Consider the following 22,314-nt stretch of genomic DNA (forward strand, 5'->3'; position numbering starts at 1 on the left):
TCAATAATGTTCTTTATTTGAAACACAGTTTCTCTGTATTATTGCTTTTTTTTGCATTATATTCAACATGTGCTTTCAATGTGTCTCAGAGATACCATGATTTCTTTTTATATTTTAAAAAAGAAAAATCAGAAGACAACAAATTAAACACTCCTAGGAGTTACGAGCTTCCAACATGAGAAAGATATTTTGGAAGCATTACGGGCATATGACGATTGTAACAGTCCAATGGCTAAATCTTCCGATGAATTCTCACCTACCTTTTCCTTAAGTGGACGGATACTATATACTTTTATAAGCATAAAATTGGGGAAAGTTGTCAGAAAATCAAAACAGAGCACTTTAGTTCTTTAAGCCTATGGCAGACAACTAAGGAGCTTTAACCTGCCAATATACCTTAGGTGAGCTAGCTGAGTGGCCAGTGATGACTTCTGGAAAAACAGCTAGTGCTTGCATTTTGTGCCGAGAAAGAAAACCATAACACAGAATAATACAATATACTGGAATGTCATCAGAATATTTTTTGATACAAAAAAAAACACTTGTATGCAAATACTGGGAGAGGGAAGATGCTTGTAAAGAAAAAATCAGGAATCATATAGTAATGATTTCCCCATTGCAAAAATGTACTTAAATTCTCCAAGATACATAGATGATGTCCTCTATGAGAAGATCCTGCTTATCAACAGAAAAAAAAACCCACCTTTTTTTTTTTTTTTTTTTTTTTTTTTTTTTTTTTTTTTAATATATATATATATTAGTTCAACTTTTAAACATTTCAGTAGCACCCCAGAAGGCAATAGCTCTTAAAAGGGTTATGGTCTCTGGTGACTATGGATTATCAGATATTTTGATTTATCATCTATGTGTTCCCCCTACAAGAAAAACTTACATATCTTTTCACAGAGGTTTGATTCAATCCATGTGAGCCATAGTGACAGATCTTGGCAATGTTCATTTCTAGGACAGTCAGATGCACTGAAATTTCATTTTAATTCACCTTGAGTTTTCACAGAAATGAGGTTGTCTAGTTCTGAAAGATGCATAGCTAGCAGTTCTCAGCTCCTCCTCTGAAAGGCCACCAACCTTGACATATGCTGGCTACTCCTGAACCTGACAATGACACCTTGGCTCTGAAGCAGTAGAAGGACTGCAATAGTTCAGTTCTTACAAGACTAGATTTCCAGACTAGACTGCACAGTCCAGAAAGACAGGATACCATCCACAGGGCCATGGACAAGCTCAAGAAGTGGGCTCACGGCAATCTTGTGAGGTTTTACAAGACCAAGTGCAACGTGCAGCACTGGAGTCAGGGCAACCCTCAGTATCAATCCAGGCTGGGGGATGAGCAGATCCAGAACAGCCCTGATGGGAAGGACCTGGAGGTGCTGGTAGATGAGAGGCTGGGCTGGCAATGTCAACTTGCAGCCCAGAAAGCCAAATGTATCCTGCACTGCACCAAAAGCAGCATGGCCAGCAGGGTGAGGGAAGGGACTCTGGGCCTCTGCTCCACTTGGTGAGACCCCACCTGCAGTGACCCCAGCACAGGAAGAAAAGGACGTGCTGGAGTGAGTCCTGAGGAGGGACAACAAGATGATAAGAGGGATGGAGCCCCACGTTTATGAAGAAAGATTAAGAGAATTGGTATTGTGGGGAAGATATACTGTCAGGATGGTGAAGCACTGCAACAGGTTGCCCAGAGAAGTTGTGGATGCCCCATCCCTGACAGTGTTCAAGGACAGGATGGATGGTCTAGTGGAAGGATATGTCCCTGCCCATGGCTTCCAACCCAAGCCACTTTATGATTTTATGGTTTTTTTATTTTTATTTTTATTTGTAGGATTATGATATCTTTCACTTAAATGAAGAACTGAGAATGATACATACACACACATACACACACACAAGATATATATATACATTTATGTATTTACCAAATAAATCTGCACAAGTGGAAACCATCTGTGACATCTGGTCTTTTAGTAAATCGTATATAGACACATCACTCCATATGTATTTACTCCAAGCTTTTCTATCATGATTCTCAAAGGTGAAAATTGCTGAGCTCCATCTATACAGCACTAGGCTTTCATTAAAGTGAGATTAAAGAAAAAAAACGTCCAAATCCAGTTCCCACAGTAATTCTTTTCCATTCTGCATCTTTGTGTCCAAGTACATGCTTAAGTATCTGAGAGAAAACAGAAATCAATGAGCACAGTAAAGTGGTAAATATTAAATCTATTTTATGCACACAGAGATATTACGAGATCAAGCCATATTAAAAATTTAGTGTAATGAATTACAGTTCCTCTGCTGTCATCAACAGGCACTAGACCAGCCAGAGAGGATACTTCTTAACTCAAGGTTAGACAGCAAAATGTATTTTAAAAAAATCCAGAAATCCTTTTTTTTTATCTTGCCCTCTGCTTAAAAACTAGCCCAAGATCCAGTTTTTAATGACTAATATCAGGAGAGTAAGCAAGCAAACGTCAGCTAACAGAGTTTCTAGTAACTACTTCCAGAGAATATTGGGAAGTGAGATGGTGACATCTTGCATTGTGATCTTTTTAATTCACAGCTTCTGATTGAAAATCAACATCTGCAAGAACCTCATATAGTTTGCATCAATACTAAATAAAAGTCTCTCTTCTGTGGATCATTAATCTGATAATACTTGAGTTTATACCATTTTTAACCTCTTACTGTAGAACCAGATGAAGATCTGGAAATATGTTCATATTCTCAGTTAAAAGATCCAATCAAGATACAATCTTGGACACACCTACATTGCTGTATAATCCCACTATATCAAATGAAGTCAGGAAATGAAATGATTGTGAAGTCTCCTAAATTCTGACTTGACAAAATCTTTTAAGGAGCAATAATTGAAATCACAAGTTTCTAGGCTTTAACCTAGGCCTTTCACTGGGATGCAAGATGCTTCCTATAGAGCTCCTGGGAATTTAATAATGTAAAAGTACATTTTCAAAGTGTCTCCATTTATTTAAGCTACATTGTTACTAATAACTTTCTAAAAGGCATCTGCACAGACTGGATGGCTAGCATGTCTTCTGGAAAATTCAGTTTGGCAAAACCAAATCCTTTTTGCAGAAATGTGACAGTTCCACAGACTCAAATTCAAAGCAAAATACTGAAGATACAGCAGCACTATTGGTCAAAGCATCCAAACAGCTCAGCAGTGTAGGGAATCAGATTCAGCATCAAACATCCTTTTGCAGATCAAGGCTTAGAATTTGGGTTTACATTCAGTGAAGCCTCTTAATTATTTAGTTTACTCAGTCTTTCTTATCATATTATTACACAAAATGCAATGGGTCCAACATGAGATTTTGTCTGACGTAACTAGCATAGCTTGTACTCTTTGAGCAGCACTATACAGAAACACTCATGCTAGGCCAAACTGAGCTACTTTAGATACCAGAAAGAGCAGAGAATGAGTAACTACCTCTTTTATTTGCACAGACCAAAAAAAACCTGCAAAAAAACATTAAGACAAATGCTCCTTAGCTGCCTGACAAGATGACAAGCAGAAGATCACCTCAAGTATATGTCGATCAATTTCAGCTCTCTCAAAGATAAATTGGGAAGGATTTCATGGGAAGCTTCCATGAAGGATATAGGAGCTATCACATGCCAGAAGTTCTTCTAAAATTTTCTTCCTGGAAGCACAACAGTTCATCTCCTTTAAAGATAGAGAAGTAGACAGAGCAAGAGACCAGCTTGGCATAACTGTGAGCTTCCAAGTCTGTTAAAAGAGAAGTGTCCCACAGTTGGAAATGCAGATAAACACATGTCAAGAACTACATGGGCACTGCTACAATGCACAGAAATGCAGACAGAAAACCAAAGCTGAGCTCAAATAGAAATTGGCCAGGCATATAAAAAACTACAAGAAAGGGCCAATTAATAGATGCAACCTGGAAATTAGTCACAGATCCTTAGTTATTCAGAAACAACCCTCCAGCAGGACTAATGGGGTGAGAAAACCACCACTACTTTTAAAATTCAAGGTGTTAATTTGATCAAATTAAATCATAAACAACGCTACCAATCAGACTGGCTGAAAATCAAGAGGATTTTTCTACAAGTAAGGAATTCTGGTCTTCTGTTTGCATTCACTGCAGTCAGAGGTCCTTCTGACTTGCCCTTGTTTGGTTGGTCTTGGTTTTGTCTCCTCTCAGACTCATAATTCACTCAACCATATATTTTATTGGAAAGTATGTCTTTTATTTTACCTTGAATGTCAAGCATATTAACAATCTCTGATAGTAGGACAACAGAAAAACAACACATTAGAAAAAGTGACTTATGAAGCATAGGTTAACTTAATACTGGACTCTGCCTTAATTTAAGAAATGGATTTTAAATTCTCATGGGAACTGGGCTTTTGCTCTTTATGCAAAAGCAAGCAGTACACTTCATTAGCAAAGCATACAATGAAAATTACACACAGCTGGCTTAAAATGCAAAAGGAAAACAGCATAACAAACATTGCACCTGGTCAGACACCAGTTAGGCCTTTCTCCTTGTAAACCTGCTTCTTCAATTTGGCAAGCAGTCCTTGAGCAGAAACAGCAAAGAGTATACAACTTGATACTTCATTACACAGAACTGCTACATTGGGGTTGTGCAAACATTTTTAAATCTTTTAATTTTATCAAATCATAGCTAAAATCAGTTTTTTGCTCTTTTTTATTTTTAATGCTATTTTCATATGAGTTGAATCACCCGCATAGAAACTTGTGACATTCAGTAATTGACAGTACCATCTTCAATAAAACCTTGGCCCTTGAACTGGTAGTTCTATGCTTGCATTTCACCTCAGTTTTAAGCAGAGCTTCATGGGAAAATAGGTGACATTTCTTCTATGATGAGTCAAAGTATCTGTCTTAATTCATAAAAATCTGATAACATGCTTTCACTCACATCTGGAGCAATGACATATGAAATGTACGTAAGGCAATGAAATTTGCACACATATGAAGTCAAAGCCAGCCATATTCTTTCAAAATCAAATACTGTCTATGTTGGCTGCATGTGAAAAATTTCACAGTTATTTATACCTGACCAATGCCATTTAAGACCTAATCCTGCTCCCAGTGGTGTTTCCAGCAATTTTGCAAAGGACTTTCTCTGGTAAAAAGAGGTAAAAGGAGAATGATAGGACACTTAAATACTAAATACCAAATATTATAGTTAGTTTTATTTCTATTAAAACTGATAATCTCTTTAAAAACACTTGAGATTCAACCAGTGCAAGGTATAAAAAAAAAGTGACTGGAGTTTTGAAATTTTTTGTCTAAAGCAATGTATAACCTTTGAGACCATTATTTTAATGCATTTAATGTCAGAGGTACTTTTGCCCTTCTTGTGGGATTACTGCTGGTCACCTTCCTGAGATTTGAACAACCACGAAAGATAAGCACCATAACTATTCCTCTAAATTTTCATATCACAAATTAATAATTTGGTCCTTTTCTAAATGGATCTCTCCCCACAATGACACTAAAACACAGTGATGGGTCACAAATTCCGGGGGGTCCAACTGGTCCTGGCATTCCTGGAGTGCCACGATCTCCGTCTTTACCAGGCTGCCCACGCTCTCCAGGACGTCCTTCCTTACTCATGCCTGGTGGACCCTCAGGACCTTAATAACACACATGCAATAAATAAATAAATGCAGTACTATTATAATGAAAATGAGCAAGTATGGACCCACAACGCTCTTTGGTGAAGTATGCAGGTAAATAAAATTTCATTTCCTGCAAAGGCACTTCTTGTCATGAACTGCTTATATATTTATATAAACAACATGATATCTTATAAAGATTTTTTAAAAGCATGTGCAAAACACTTTAAATAAAGATAGCTTTTAAAGGAAAATATGAAAATCTGCTTTAATACACCATTCTACTTTTTCATATCATCTGGAACCACCATGGCAAGAACCAGTCCCCCTATTTCTATTTGTTTCTCTGGCTTTGGATGGGGCCCTAATATATCTTCCACAGGATCAACTTTACATTTTGTATGCATACACTAATGTTATAAAGAATATTTTCCCTCATTAAGCAATGCTTACAAGTCACATGATCATATCAGGGCTCAGTTTTCAGAAACAGTTGACTTCAGGATCCATCAAGAAACAGCAGTCTCAGATACCAAGCTCTACAGGACCTGTCTTATATTAAATAATGTATTGTATGGCAATTTATAAGGTATGCAAGTAGAGTAAAGTATTGCTCTAAAATATATTTGGTAAGTAAGGTGTGTACAAATCAGGTAAGTTTTTCTAAGTTACATCATTTTTTCTAAACCACACTTTAAAAAAATTATTAGCATGCACCGAATCTGCACACCTGAACCATCCCTCACCTGGAGGCCCTGGGGGGCCTTGGATCCCAGGAACGCCAATTCCTTGACTGCCTTTTGCACCATTCTTCCCTGGCAGTCCTGTGAATTAGCAAACACATGCATATCCTTGCATCATTCTCATCCAATGAAGTCAGAAATCAGAGTTTGGTAATATTTATTGAATTAAATATGTAACATTTCAAAAGCAAATAATGGGATGCAAAACAAGCCTTTTCTTGTAACCCACACAGTGTGACTGGGCTCTAAATTATGCTAATTTTTACTGAACTTAGAGTTGATGTAGCAACAGTTAAGCAGACAGCAACTCTCAGCTGATGGAATAGATGATAGGTAATTAAGAAATTTGCTGTCATTGCCTTCCTATCAGCAAAATTTTTAATATGTTGTATAAAGGAAGTGTAAATTTTTCATCATAATCCCTGTGGAATACAGAATATAGAAAAAAACAGCACACACAGCAGAATTAAATTTCCACCAAAGAAATACTGTGAGGGTCAAAATATATTAGCTCTCTTACACTAGTACAACCTAGTAAATTCAGTTTCTTCATAGATACACTATCTATTTTTCCAACTTCTACGGAATAACCAAAACTGCTAGTGTCAGCTCCAGAGAAAAACTGCAAATTTTCCTGTTGGAGATGAAATTATAAAAGTACTACAGGCAACCATGATTACACAGAAAATGAATTTGGTGTGCTAGGTCACAGGTACTAAGTCACAAAGAAAGTAAATATTTATCAACCACTTTTCTGCTCACCACTGGCACATTACTAGCTAGCTGTTATTTCATACAGCTTTACTGATTATTTTGATGCTACCAGTTACCAGATGATGAACTCCACCCAGTCTCTTGCTTTAGTTCCAGACTATATATGAGTACTTAACATAAAGTCTGCAAATACATCACAGAAATCAACTGGAATGCTTTGACAGCTGAGTTACCTGAAAGCATAAACCTTAGCCTGCCTAAAAGAATCCAGAATGTTTATGAAAATCATAAAGAAAGGAGCAAAAATAATTTTCAGATAAAGAGAACAAAAGGACAAAAAGTCAGGAAATCAAAGGGAGTATAAAAGTTGTTGGATGTCAAACATCAGCACAGATATTCAGTAGTCAATGACTAAATACTCTTCCTTAAAACAGGAGAAACAAACAAGTTTGGAAGAAAAGAAATCAGAAAACATGGAAATACTTCTAAACCTATGTCTAGGCATATTTGATGTAAAAAATAATCTAAATGCAGGTAGAAACATTTACATGAGACTAAGACCTCTCTAAAAAGATCAGAACAGAATTTGACCATAGTAGAACTGAACAGTAACTATCTGGCTGTGTTCCTGTATTCTCTCTCCTGTCACTTGTTTCCTGAAGGTGGTGAAACATCCACACTGCTCCGTGTCCACAATTCCATTCAGCCAAACAAGCCCAGTTATTCTCTCACTCCACCCTGCATTAATCCCATTCACAACTTGAAGCAGAAAAGCAAGGCATGAAGGCCTTCAGCACCCTGACACATGCACACTGTACCTCTTGTCCCACGAGCCCCAGGGCGGCCTGGCATGCCCATCAGCCCCGGAATGCCATCACTCCCTGGTAAACCAGGAAACCCTCGTGGGCCTTCGGGGCCTCTGGGACCTGGTGGTCCTGGAAGTCCTGGGGGAGCACTTTGGGACTGACAATGGTTACAGTTTTGGAGTCTTCCACTCTGGAGGATGGCAGGCAACTGGGCTGGGAGAATTCAAACAAAAAATTGCTTAAAGAGTTGTAACAATAGACATATTGCCCTCAACCACTAACACAAAATCAGTTCCCTCTCTTAAGATAATATAATACCATTAGGAAACAAGAAGGTAAAGTATGGAACCTGTGATGTGGAAATATAGTTCCACATGCGTAGGAAAACACGGAATAAATTTGCAATATGGAACATGCGTTCAAAAAAGCATTTCTAGAATTATCAGGAAATTTCTTTAGCACTTCAAACAAGGAAGCAATAGTAAAGAAGTTTTCAAACTTACTTCTCAGTACGTCTGAACACACCTGTCGAATAAACTCTTCTGAAAATTCTCGTGCCTGTATTGAACAAAGAACAGAGCATGCAATTCTTTCTGGTTTTTAAGGTACACAATGAAAAGTTTGAAGTCCTATACATACAGGTTTTCCATCTGATCCAGGTGGTCCTGGGGGTCCTCTGTCTCCTGGCTGACCTCTGAGACCAGGAGGTCCAATCACACCCTGGGCACCAGATTCTCCTTTTTGTCCACCGATGCCTTGAATGCCTGGATCTCCTTTCTCACCTTTCTGGAATGAAAAATCAATGAAAAGCCACTTATATGTTCACAGATCATTTGGAAGGTAGGTAGCACCAAACAAACATATTCTGAGAAACCTTTATTGAAGTTCTTAATAAAATTCATGCCAGTGAAAATTTACTTGATATTGACGAGATCTATTTTGCTAAAATGTATTGAAGTTTTCAGATTCCTTAGCTGTTTCAGAAAAAATTTCCAAAGAGAACTAGAAATAAATTACCTTCTCTTAACTTTCAAGACCTATTTTAATTTTCATTATTAACACATGGAAGGAAAGGTTTTATTCACTTTTCCTCAGAATCAAAAAATTTTTTATAGTATGTTAAAATCCTTAGAAGACCAGAAAAACTGGATGTGAAAATTTTGGCACCACTGAAGTGCCTGAAAACTTACAATAATAATCAAATCTTTTACCTTATATCTGCAGTGTATAACACAAAGAAAAAAATAACTTTATTTCAGTTAGGGATTTTTTTGTTTCTTTTTTTTCCCATCTGATTGATAGTAACTGTAGTCTGTTTGCTTCACTGGAAAAGGTAAAAAAATGCTGAAAAATATTTAGATATAACTTCACTAAAGCAATGGTTCTATGCATGGAATTACCTACTGCAATAGCTCATGAGGAACTCTTTCCCTGTTCTGGAGCCAACAAAACATCACTATGTGCCCAAGATTAAAGTCAGCATACTCCATTTGCTCCATTATGAGTTTTTTCCTCCCTTGTTTGCACAACTTCTGCACAACATTATTAGTTGCTGAAAAATTTTCTTTCTCCACTTCCAACTATTTTAGATGGAGTTGTGAGAACAGGACTAATATACATGACAAACTCACTGAAGCAAATAATAGAAATTTAGGAAATACTCATTCATACGGTTTCAATACTTACACCAAATTTTAAATTATGGTATTTATATTACTTTGTAACATCTCCTATCTAATTATCAAGATTCTTCATACCAGAAAAATTCAAAGCTTCCTGGCTTGGTCTATATTAGTAACAATGCTCAGAATTCTATACATTAATTACTACAGAGTAATAATCTTTAAATTCATTGTCAGATTAATCAGTTTTATGAGGCAGGCTGTAAAATCAGACAGGTAGTTCATGCTCTTAAAGAAACAGAGAAATGAGACAAAATGTGACAGATGTCAGTCAAGTGCCTAAGAGTACTGCTGGAAGAGTGGCCAGTTCAGGGGCATGACCTGAGCAGCAGTCCAAACCTTCAGAAGTCTTACATTAATTGAGATACAACTTCTTCCGAAGCTGCAGTTGCAATTTATTTTCTTGATATTTTCATCTTGAATGTTGTAGTCACAGAGAAGGGATCCTCTTAGTTACCTCATGTAGATTTGTACTTGCTCATTTCCAGTACATAATTGCAGAAGCGTTTTTTTTAATTTAAACTGTCAGCAAGGCTCAGAGATAAACACATGGTGCTTATGTAGCTACCTGTGGCTATTCTAGAAACTGTATGTGCCAAGATCTGAAATCATGTTGGGTTTATAGATAAGGAGGGGTTTTGTTTTGGTTTTTAATTTTAATTCTTTTTACCCTTATGGAGTATGTTTACATAAAAGGCTTGAAAGCTGAGTTGTCTGAACTAAATGTTAAATGGGCTAGAAGGCATAAAGAACCAGAGAATACTGGGGAAATAGCATCTACTGTAGAACAACATTAGAGGCAAGAAGCCAACATAAAAACACCAGGAGAAAATGTTGGAAGCATCAGCAGAACTGCCTGAAGAACTTGCCAAGAAACAACTGTAGGGGGAAAATTTTCCACAATATATCTTGGTCTTTTAATGTTCAACCACATCCATGTGAGGCCTTGTTTGCTGACCCTTGCTATTGGCAAAGAAAAGCAAAGAAAAGAAAACAGCTCAGTAAGTGCTGAGACTTACAGGCTGCAAAATCTTTTTAGAAATCAGAGTCTAACAAAACCCATATTTCATAGAAATAGAAAATAAACTAATTTTATAGGTTTGATAAGTAAATACAATGACATCATTATAGCTTAATACGTAGTAAGAAATTATTTAAATGGATTTCCAGTAGAAATATTTTATTGCCGTGATTTACAATACTTAAGGAGACTAATTCAATAGCATACAAGGAATCTTTTACCAGTTTTTGCAATAATTCAGCAAAATACCTATAAGCCAAACCGCAACTGAAGTATTTCCTAGAACCACAGAAGCATATGAAACAACTTATATGTTAAAATGGATAAAATAATTTCATTATCAGAACTTCCAATTAATATATCCAGCTATTGTTATGCAGCAATGCTTTAAGGAAAAAGGTTGAACAAAAAATATCTAAATAAATTTGAAGGAGAATTAGATTAATGGGACAGTGTATACTCTGATTTTACAAAATACTGAAGTAAATAAATAACAACCAACAAAATTAATACTTTAAATACCTATTTTTAAACAACATGCAACACAATGATTCTTTTTCTTTAGTTATTTATTCAACCAATCCTTTCTCTTTTTTTGTTGGTTGGTTTCTTGGCTTTTTAATTCTCTTAAAGTATATGCTTAGCTTTAATAATTTTTTAATGAAATGAATACCTCATTCTATCTCTTTATAACTAATACTTCTTTTTCTAATATTTTCAATTTCTCCTCTGTTGCTTATAGACACATAAATACAGAAGACTAAACACAGATTTTACAGATCACATAATTTGCAGAAACAAATGGAATAATTTTGTAATACTATATTTGTCGTTGCAAAAATACGTACCTCTCCTCGTTCTCCACTCAATCCTTCTACTCCCTTTAAAAAATAAGATGAAAAAGAAATTTAAAATGCAGGCTGAGCCAAATTACTTGGAATCAAAAATTAATGGGTTTTGTCCTTCATTTTCAGTAATCAATCACAAATATTAATATTTAAAGATTCTCTGATTGCTGTACTACAAAACACAAAACTGCATATAATGGTGAAAAATTTATATCAGGGTGAATGAACTCTTCAGTATTACCTTTTATATCATGTACCAAGAGGATAAGTTGGGAATATATCACACACATTAGAAACATAGAAACATAATATAGACTTAAGAGACAAAACCTTTTTTGCTTTACAAAAGTGAATGTATCCTAGCAGAAATAAACTCCTAATTCAAACTGTTTAATACTGTCTCACTAGGCAGAAATAAATTTCAGAGCCTTTGAAATACAGACTCAGTGGTAAGGGAGATTTTGCATGCTAGCAAATTATTTTGGTGTCATTTCTGCCAAGTGGTTCAATGGTGTTACTGACCATTAGGTCCCATGGCAAGATGGCAGTTCACTTTCCTGATTCACTCTTTTGGACAAGGAAATCTGTATTGTCTTGGATCATGAGAATTCTTGGAAAGACCTTGTGTTGTCTACTAAATTACTGATTCTTTTGGTTGGTGACCAAACCAGATAAGCATGGCAAACAATTCTAGACTCAGTCTGTGTTATTTTTCCAGCTTTCTCAAAAAAAATAAAAAAGCAAGCAAGCAATCAACAGCAATTCAGTTGCATCATTCTATCTGAAAAAAAATTTTTTTCTTCACTATCACTTTGTTTTCCCTTATAATTAAAATAATAAAGATATGAAAAAATTGTCCATTATTTGCAACATAAATAAACAGAAAGTTTAAATTGTAAAGTGTTAGTCTAGGACATTACATTTGGTTACGTCAATGACCAGACTTTCAGTTTAAACTATGTATTTCTTTTTAAATCTGCTCAAGTTTAATAATGAACTATTTTCAACCTACATATCTCTGAGAGTGTTAACTAACATGCAGTCTAGATCTCCTGCCCAGAATCCCTGGGAATTGGGTCCATCTGGCTAGACAGGCAGCTGTATCCATGTCATAATTCTGAAAAAAGAAACTCTGCCTTCCTTCCAAGTCTAGTTTTAGATATGTACCTCTAAAAAATACTTCTCTGTTTAGACATGACGTAGATTGTGCAGTTAACAAGTATTTATAAATACTAACAGCTATTTTCTGTGGAATAACAAGATTGCCAACTATGACACAACCAGAATACACTGCCCTAGAGCTAAAGAGAAACAACTGGATCTCACTGATTTAGAGCTGAAACAGGAAACATCTGTAATTTATGAGCACAGAAGATGTCAATAATGACTCCCAGTATAGTCTAGGAAGTAATGAACTGTATGAAAGTATAGCATGGTACATGCAAATTCTTACCATCTCAAGTATCACACTTATAACCTTTACACAAAAGCCACTTTTTGCTGTTATCTGCATTTTATATTACTTATAACTGTATTATAAAAATATTCTATAATTAAGGCTTTACTGTAATAATAAAAGAAATGCACTTATGGTCTGTTTCTCAAGATAAAGTATCACAGAACAAGGAACATGTGGGTTGGAAGTGACCTCCTTGGATTCAACTTCCTTTGCAGAACAGATGCAGCTTGATCAACTTAACATGCTGTCCAGACAGGTTTTGCCACAATATCTATGAGCAGCCTGCTCCAGTGTTTGACCACCCTCAAAGCAAAATGTTTTTCCTGTATATCAAGGTCCTGTGTTCCAACTCGTGCATTTCCTCTGATCCTTCAAGCATGCACAGCTGAGAGAAGTGTTGCTCCATCTTCTCTGTATGTGTTATATTTGCTATTTTAAAAATACTGAGGGTTTAAGAGGTAATTTATACAACTATGTTACCATGTATGTAAATATATTTCACCTGATGCAAAGACCTACAAGTGTTGATGGAAGAAGTGTTAAGAAACAAATATGAATTGTGACCTCAAACTAGGATCACTATGGCTATCTTGAAACAGGATCACTATTTTGACAGTACCTGTAAACCTGGATTTCCTTGTCTTCCTTTTTCTCCTTTCAGTCCCTTCAGAAAAGAAGCACATTTTATAAAATATAGATTTATCTGGTACATGTAATTAAACTATCAAAACAATAACACAAGGAGCTAAATACTAAAACCTCATTCTAAACCAAGACAAATAAATTTGAAGTTACTGTTCAAAGAGATCAGTGCAGAAACTGTGCAGAATAAAATTTCTACCCTGAACATAGAAGAACCAAGCCAGGATCCAAGTAATGACAGGATACTCTTCTTTTTCCTGTGGATATTTCCATAATTTCAGATAACAAGGAGGAAAACCCCACAAGGTAACAGTAAAGCAGGTAGGCAGAGGCCAGGTAGAGTCACTTTGACTGTGTTTCTGTGCTCCTGCAGTGCCCTGCAGGCAGGGACAGAGCGCATCCTGTGACAGTCCTGGGTGATGTCCCAGGCCTCTGGGGCAGCAGCACAACCTGCAGCCCTGTGCCTGCACCATTGCTAGGAGCACACAGCTCTGCACCAAATGCCAACAGCCTGCTGAGGAGCCCAGAAATCCAGCTCAAAACTCATGCTGGCCATACTGGGCACATTTCCTCGAAGGAGATTTACTGCTGCTACTCAACCTTCTGTGGAGCTTAATCTTAAAAAACCCTATCTGAATGAACACCTAAGATTTGTATAAATAGCAATGCCAGATGATTTCATTAGAAAAGTTTATATACCTGGATACCAGTGTCACCTTGGTTTCCTTTCTCCCCCTGCAAAATATTAGAAGAAAGGTCTCCATTTAAACGAGTCACCTCTAAAACATGTAATCTGTGCTTTAATTTAACACAGTAATTACAAGAGAAACATCTAGCTTTTTCTTATACTGAAAGAAAACAAATCACTTTATCCCCACGTACACAAAAAAAAGTCCAGAAAGCTACACTAAGAAAGGACTTTGTCAGTAAAACAATTATCAAAAAGAAAGTAGATGCTCACGTAAAAAAAAAAAAAAAAAAGACAGTGGATACTCACACACCAAATAAAAAATTAAAAAATACAACATAATGAGGTGCAAATCCAGCAGGATTTTATCTACACAGTGCATGGGAGTGGAGAGGATGTAGGCAGGAAGGGAGGCAATGTTTCTCATGGGTTAAATTTTAGCTGAATGCACCACTACATGCAGAAGCTATGCAAAACAAAACAAAGAAAAAAAAGTATTTTTTCATCACAAACCCCTCTATATTTAAATTAAATCAAAATATTTAAGGACTAAGCTCCATTTCCACCCACTTGTTTTGTCTTGAAATGTTTAAAGTAAATAATAGTGGGGGCATTTGCAATCAGATGGTGTAAATAGTGCTTAGAAGTTAGGTGTGTAGTTTTATCAACTTGTCTGAACATCATCTAATTGACATTGGAGAGAAAAGGGCAGTGCATGAAAACTATTTATTCTAATTAACAACAGAGATATAAAACATGTACTCCAAAAATGTGCCTATCTCTCTTCATTAACTGAAAAGGAAACTAAAAATTATGGGAGATGGCTCTGACATCTCATGTTTAAATAGACATAAATGAAAATGCTGAACCATGACCATAGCAACTCATTAAACAAAAGACAGATCTGTAGGGGGTGTGCAAAACTGCATTCAATAAATAAAATAATTAGAATGGAGATTTTTGGGTTTATTTTGTCTTTGTTTGTTTGGTTCGGGTTTTGTTTTGGGGTTTTGGGGGATGGTTTGTTGGGGGTTATTTTTGTGGGGTTTTTTTCTGGGTTTTTTTGGGGGGGATGTTTTGGTGGTTTGTTGTTGTTATTTTGTTTGGGTTTTTTGGCCGTTTGTTTTTTGGGGGTTTTTTGGGTGTAAAATGAAAGAATGTTTTGTTAAATGGTAAACAGTAATGAAGAAGAGATTCTTGCAATTGCAAGTATTTTCCTGATTGAAAATCCCAGAACATATGAAAACATTTATGACAGCTGAAGTATTCTGTTGTATTGTACTTGAACATAAAATACTCAGTTGTTTCAATTTTTTAAATCATCTATAGCTGAAAGGCTTCACTTTTATTGTCAGATGCCCAAACTGCACTTTTCTTCCTGAATAATTCCAGTTTATCATTGGACTTGTAACTCCAGCTAACTTTCATCTTCATATAAAACAAACTACCTGTTCAAAGACTTCTTCAGTTTAAAATTTAGACAAGTTTCATAAATTTTAATGAAAGCATCTTTCATAAAATATTATTGTTGTAGTTCATGTGCCTTACACAACCCCTAGATATTGAATTGAATATATAGTGATAATGAAACTAATTAAACTACAACTATGACACTGACTCCATGCTCTAGTCAATGTAAGGCATATCCATGTATGTGTCTACTGACATGTGAAGTACTCTATTATATTTAAGACATGTATATGAGGCTGGCATATGTGACACTGGAAATACAAGAAACATGTTCCATCTGGAGCAGATGAGCTCTGTTGGAATACTTCTACATGGGGTTTTCATAAAATTTTAACATCACCTTTCTATCTTACTGTCTCATTACCCTTCAACCTCTTATGAAAGTGAAATGCCTGATTTAATTCTATTTCTCTAATCTGTATTTGGTCTGGCTGAGGAATTCATTTTCTCCACAGCAGCCCTCAGAGTGCTGTGCTTTGCAGTGGTGGCTAGAAAGGTGTTGATAGCACACCAGTGCTTTGGGTATTGCTGAGCAGAGCTCCCTGCAACATCAAGGCTGTCTCCCCAAACCCCCTTTTCCTGTAAGCTAGGCCCAGGCAAGGTCTCGGGAGACACAAATCCAGGCTAGGTGAAGAAAGGGATGAGAGCAGCCCTGCAGAGAAGGGCTTGTGCATGTTGATAGATAAGAAACTTAAAATGACCAGGCAATGTGCACTTCCAGCCCAGAAAAGCAACTGCATCCTGGGCTGCATCAAAAGCAGTGTGGCCAGCAGGGCAAGGGATGCATTCTCCCCCTCCACTCCACTCTCCTGAGTGTCCAGCTCCAGAGCCCCCAGTGTAAGAAGGATGTGAATCTACTGGATCAAGTCCAGCAGAGGGCCATGAAGATGATTAGACAGCTGGAGCATGTCTCTCATGAAGAGAGACTGAGAGAGCAGGGGTTGTTCGGCCCAGAGAAGAGAAAGCTCTGGAGAGAACTTATAGCAACCTTCCAGTACCTAAAAGAGGCTTAGAAGAGAGCTAGAGAGTGTTTCACAAGGGTCTGTAATGACAGGACAAGAGGGAATGGCTTCAAATTCAAACTAGGCTTATTAGGAAGAAATTCCTTATTTTGAGGATGGTGAGGCACAGGGACAGGTTGCTCAGAGAAGGTGTGGATACCTCCTCCCTCTAAGTGTTCAAGGCCAGGTTGGACAGGGCTTTCAGCCACCTCATCTAGTGGCAGGAACTGTCCCTGCCCACAACATGGGGGTTGGAACCAGGTGATCTTAAGGGTCCCTTTCCACATAACCATTCTATGGTTCTATGACATAGCAGGATGGATGACCTAAACTGAAATAGATATTCCACACCATAAAATGTCTGCTCAGCAATAAAAGCTAAAGGAAAGGGGGAGGAGATGATCTTTCATTATTGTGACATTTGTCTTCCAAACCTCTATGTGTACTGAAGTCCTGCTTCCCAGGAATTGGTGGAACACACATGTTGACAGGAAGCAGAGAATAAATATTTTGTTTTACTTTGCTTCCACACATGGCTTTTCCTTTTACATTATTAAGCTGCCTTTCTCTTGACCCATGAGGTTTCTCTCATCTTATTTTCTTGATTTTTCCCTGTCCTCCTTAAGAGGGGAGTGATAGAACAGCTTGGTGGGCACCTGGAATTCATCCAAGGTCAACTCACCACAAATGCCTTCACACCAAGGCCTTTATCCTTCAGAAGAAAATTTTCAGGATGGACATATTATTGCTTTAAATGTGTCCAACTGTTATCTAATAATGATGTATTTAGAGAAAGGATTTTGTTAAATAATGATCTATTATAAGAAAAGCACTTCCAAAAAAAGATGCAATAATTTAAAACTGGAAAGAAATACTTACCTTTAATCCCTGGGTACCAGGAATGCCTGGGTAGCCTGGTTCACCTGGAGCCCCTGGTACGCCTAGATCTCCCTGAGTAATACAATAGCTGTGTGTCAGTGATGTGCTGTGTGTAAAAACACACACTGAATGTTTCTCAAGGCCACATGATACGCTTTGGCTATGCTATTTTGAAATTTTATAACTGAAGATGATTGAAATGTCTGAAGGATTTTTGAAGGAATGGTGCCATATCCAGTATCCATTTTTACTGTCTTTTAATACAGCTGATGTTTCAATATTACACAAAAAACACTACCTTAATTAACAACTATGTTTGCAGGTTTGAACTTATCACCTGATTTTCACAGCCTAAAATCTAGTATAAAATTAATAAGAATATGTCATCAAATGGATTCTGATGCAATATGATGTTATCTGTTTTACTGTGAAACAAACTGCCTTACAAATAACCAGGGGAAATAATGAAAAATAAGTAAATCATGAAAAAGTAAATTCATTGCTTCTTTATCGAGAACACTTCTCAGCATTATATTTACCTTGGCTCCTGATGATCCTGGTTTCCCCTGTATTCCTGGTTCGCCTTTATCACCCTATATAACAATGCAGGAGTGTGGCTGGTACATTATTATGTTTTGTCACACATGGTATGACTAGCAAACATAAACAGACACTGTTGAGAAACTGACTTTTAAAAACAGGCACAGGTAGTGACCATTACAGATAATTAACTGTCAGGAAAAAAGAGATACTGATGACAAAACATGATCTGCCAGCTTCTGTGCACCAACCCATCTCCATCTGTGTCATTTGCCTCACAGAGTCACATCAAGATTGTGTGTACTGACCTCTGATTTCCATCACGTTATTTAATTGTCTAAGTCAAAATATTTATTTATGTTCGGGTTTTTATTGCAGCCTATGGAATTAGACATATATTCAGCATGAGGATTTGCATTAAATCCAAGAATTATTGACTTCATGATGGACTTTCGTAAGAATGAGCTTATTAAGAATGATTCTTTAAGAAATAGCTTATATTCTAAGTCAAATAAGTATACAAAATAAAATCATTTTTCACAGACAAAAATAAAGCTAATTAATTTGTAGTTGTGTCATAGTTATTCAATCTTCTTTACTATAGAAAACATTGACACTTAAGTAAATGCTACTGTCAGTATACAATTATAAATAAATGCATATGCACTTTTGGCTGTAAAATAAGGTATGGGGGAAAGGGATTTAAATGTAAATACAAATATTGGGAAATAGATTCTATATTACTAAACTATTCTCTAGGACATACAATTCAATGCTAGCTTTTGAGAGCACTGGTAAAATTAGTTCTTGCTGTGGCTGCGGTGCAATCAATAAAGTTACATTTGAAGTAAGTTTGGCTCCTTGGGTGGAAGAAACAGCACATTACATTATTGAACACAATTAGAACATAAATAAACGTAATATGGGAAAGTTCAGATGTATACTGAGAATTATCTGGTTCCAGCATTGCAGAACATTTTCCAGGACTGTAAAGCTGAAACAAAGTTTCGTGTCCATTTCCGCGATTGTTAAATCCTCGCGGGATGGCAGGCGTCATTTACTGAGTTACATTAACCTCTCTTGAGAGGGACCTATCCTAGAAGGCAGCACAGGGAAAATCACACAGCTGCTCACCAATACACCAAAAAATGAGCTGCAAACTCCTGGCATTGTCCAGATCAAATCTTCATACAAAGCAGTCGTTTATCAAAGTCACAAGCAAATTGACGCCAACACTTACCTTAGGCCCAGGAGCTCCAGGCAGACCAAGTGAACCTTCTGGTCCCATCAAACCCTATTTATGAAAAATACAGAGACATTTCTGTACTAAAACAGAGGAATAAGGAGTATTGTATTAGTAGCATCATTGTTCTATTTCTTTACTGAAATCAACAGTAAATTTTATCTTATTACTATACAGGCTCTAATTTTGATACAGTATAGTGGATATTTTAGACCTTCTATGTCTATGGTCTAATGAAGGGCTACTGTGCATAGCAAAAAAAAAAATACAGGAGAAAAGAACAGTGCTGTCATGGAATACTCCAGAGAGAAAAAAATTCTGCAGCTGAAGACCCAGTCTGTAATGCATCCTTAGTTATAACTGAAAGTGACACAAAAGTTTCTTGGTTTCTGTTTAGGGTTTCCAAAACTGGCAAAAGTATTTGTGGCATTTCACAATTCTCTTTCTCCTTTCTGACCGTGTGTTGCCATATCTTGACTCCTTGTGCAAAACTTATGGAGATTTATCAGGAGCAGTTAGCTTTCGGGGCCACACCTTTGCATCTTCTGTAAAATCTTCAGAGTTTTCTTCAGTTTTCTGGTATTTCAGCTCTGTTTTACCATTAATCAAAGATTGACACAAATTAACCACAGAATAATTCATGTTTCTTGACTTCTTTATGGTAAGAAAATACTGATCACCAAAACTTTCCATCAATAAATACAGCACTTATTCTTTAGGCCATAGACACTCTACCACCTCACTTACATTATTTCTAAGGAAACCCACATCAGTCTTTGGATTACAGAAGTGACATATGCTCACAAAAAAAGCCCCTCATTCATTTTATTTTATACAATGCAGAAATCCTATTTGTACAGAATAGCTTATTTTTTAAAAAAATTAATCAGCTATGTGTATATATGCATATTGACCTGCAAACACACACCAGAGAAGGTAAATCAGAAAATACATTTAGTATAATTACAGGTCAAGAATACATCTGCAGGAAAAGGAGAACTAAAATGAATACATCTGCAGGAAAATGAGAACTAAAATCAAATTTTCCTGGTTTCCCTTCTTGCACTTTCATTACTAGGCCATATTGAACTTGTTTTGTTTAAAAAATTATGCAGAGACTAAATGAAATCAGCACACTGCAAGATGGAAATCCTCAGATGCAATAGAGGAAAAGCTTGTGAACATAATCTGGCAACTATATAAAATTAGAAGAGAAGAGAATGTCCTGAACAAAAATGTAGAACAATTCAGGGACACAAAATGTACCATTATTGTCCTGTTTTCCAGAGCTGACATTATATGGCAGGTAAATTAATAAATTGCTGATGTTGGCCATGCAATAGGAATAGTCATTACTGAAGCAGAACTTGTTACTGAAAAATTTTCCCAAGCTATTAATAGACCATCCACAAGCTTTCCATCTGTGTTTTCTGGAACAAACATATTCAATGTGACTAATACAAGGAAAATCCCACTATCTTTTCTGGTTTAAATTCCCAAATGCCATATAACATGTTCAGATATTCCATGCATCAATCTCCTATTTAATTTATCAGGTGACAAAAAAAATACATTGACTGAATTGACAGGAAAGAGGAATAAATTATTTTCAAGTGTATCATGAACCAGATGTTATTTATTCAAATAAAATTTGAAGAAAATATGATAGGTGAGTTAAATAAATATGAGCACTTTGGAATTCCATGAGGCTTTATTGGAGTTGATGACATAGCCTTCCCTCTGGCATTTTGTTCAACTTTGCTCAGAAATAAATGGAAAAAAAAATCCAGTAACAGGCAATAAAAATTGTTAGGAGGCACAGGTGAGAGAACAAATGTTCATGTGTTAACTAAGAGTAGGGACATTTGAACTTCCAGTTCAGGCAGTGTTTCATCGAAATTTGGAATTTTCATCTGGAAAACTACAATAACTGGTTGTCAAGGAAATCTATTTTTTCCAGAGATCTTTAGGAGGTAGCTGGAAAGTCCTCTAAGTTCAGGAAAAGAAAATTAACCTCTTTATACAAAAAAGGCTTTCTAACAGCTGTAATGTAGTGATTGTATCTGTGGTAGTTAGGAAAGGAAGGGACGCATTTTGGATCAGGGCTAAGTATATACTGTGTAGGAAATGCTAAATGTACTGGATGACAGAGTAGCCCAGAAATTTTAAAATTCCAAATTTCAATTTCTGTCTACAGAAAACTACATCAGAAAACAAAAACTACATCAGCTTTAACTGATTATCTATTTTATTAAAGAAGGAGGGGAGTTTTGGAGAGAGGAGGGAAGGGAAGGGAAGGGAAGGGAAGGGAAGGGAAGGGAAGGGAAGGGAAGGGAAGGGAAGGGAAGGGAAGGGAAGGGAAGGGAAGGGAAGGGAAGGGAAGGGAAGGGAAGGGAAGGGAAGGGAAGGGAAGGGAAGGGAAGGGAAGGGAAGGGAAGGGAAGGGAAGGGAAGGGAAGGGAAGGGAAGGGAAGGGAAGGGAAGGGAAGGGAAGGGAAGGGAAGGGAAGGGAAGGGAAGGGAAGGGAAGGGAAGGGAAGGGAAGGGAAGGGAAGGGAAGGGAAGGGAAGGGAAGGGAAGGGAAGGGAAGGGAAGGGAAGGGAAGGGAAGGGAAGGGAAGGGAAGGGAAGGGAAGGGAAGGGAAGGGAAGGGAAGGGAAGGGAAGGGAAGGGAAGGGAAGGGAAGGGAAGGGAAGGGAAGGGAAGGGAAGGGAAGGGAAGGGAAGGGAAGGGAAGGGAAGGGAAGGGAAGGGAAGGGAAGGGAAGGGAAGGGAAGGGAAGGGAAGGGAAGGGAAGGGAAGGGAAGGGAAGGGAAGGGAAGGGAAGGGAAGGGAAGGGAAGGGAAGGGAAGGGAAGGGAAGGGACACTCCAGCACACCAGTATATAAATGATGCTTAGGTCAGTAGTTACTTTCATACCCAGATGGCTAAT

General features: G+C 37.0%; 1 protein-coding gene across 1 annotated transcript in view; it reads right to left on the reverse strand.

Moving 5' to 3' along the window:
- Nucleotides 1-236: 236 nt before the first annotated feature.
- COL21A1 (collagen type XXI alpha 1 chain) overlaps nt 237-22,314 on the reverse strand; it is a 98,045-nt gene continuing 75,967 nt past the window's right edge. The window contains exons 21-31 of the mRNA XM_063389396.1: nt 19,384-19,437; nt 18,143-18,196; nt 17,604-17,675; nt 14,265-14,300; nt 13,543-13,587; nt 11,465-11,497; nt 8,553-8,699; nt 8,417-8,471; nt 7,926-8,126; nt 6,397-6,474; nt 237-5,668 (exon numbers count right to left, since the gene is read on the reverse strand). Coding sequence (XP_063245466.1) covers nt 5,481-5,668; nt 6,397-6,474; nt 7,926-8,126; nt 8,417-8,471; nt 8,553-8,699; nt 11,465-11,497; nt 13,543-13,587; nt 14,265-14,300; nt 17,604-17,675; nt 18,143-18,196; nt 19,384-19,437 — 963 coding nt within the window. The 3' untranslated portion in view covers nt 237-5,480. The remainder of the gene's footprint in view (nt 5,669-6,396; nt 6,475-7,925; nt 8,127-8,416; nt 8,472-8,552; nt 8,700-11,464; nt 11,498-13,542; nt 13,588-14,264; nt 14,301-17,603; nt 17,676-18,142; nt 18,197-19,383; nt 19,438-22,314) is intronic.

This window comes from Prinia subflava, chromosome 2, assembly GCF_021018805.1.
Source record: "Prinia subflava isolate CZ2003 ecotype Zambia chromosome 2, Cam_Psub_1.2, whole genome shotgun sequence".
NCBI classification, from domain to species: Eukaryota; Metazoa; Chordata; class Aves; order Passeriformes; family Cisticolidae; genus Prinia; species Prinia subflava.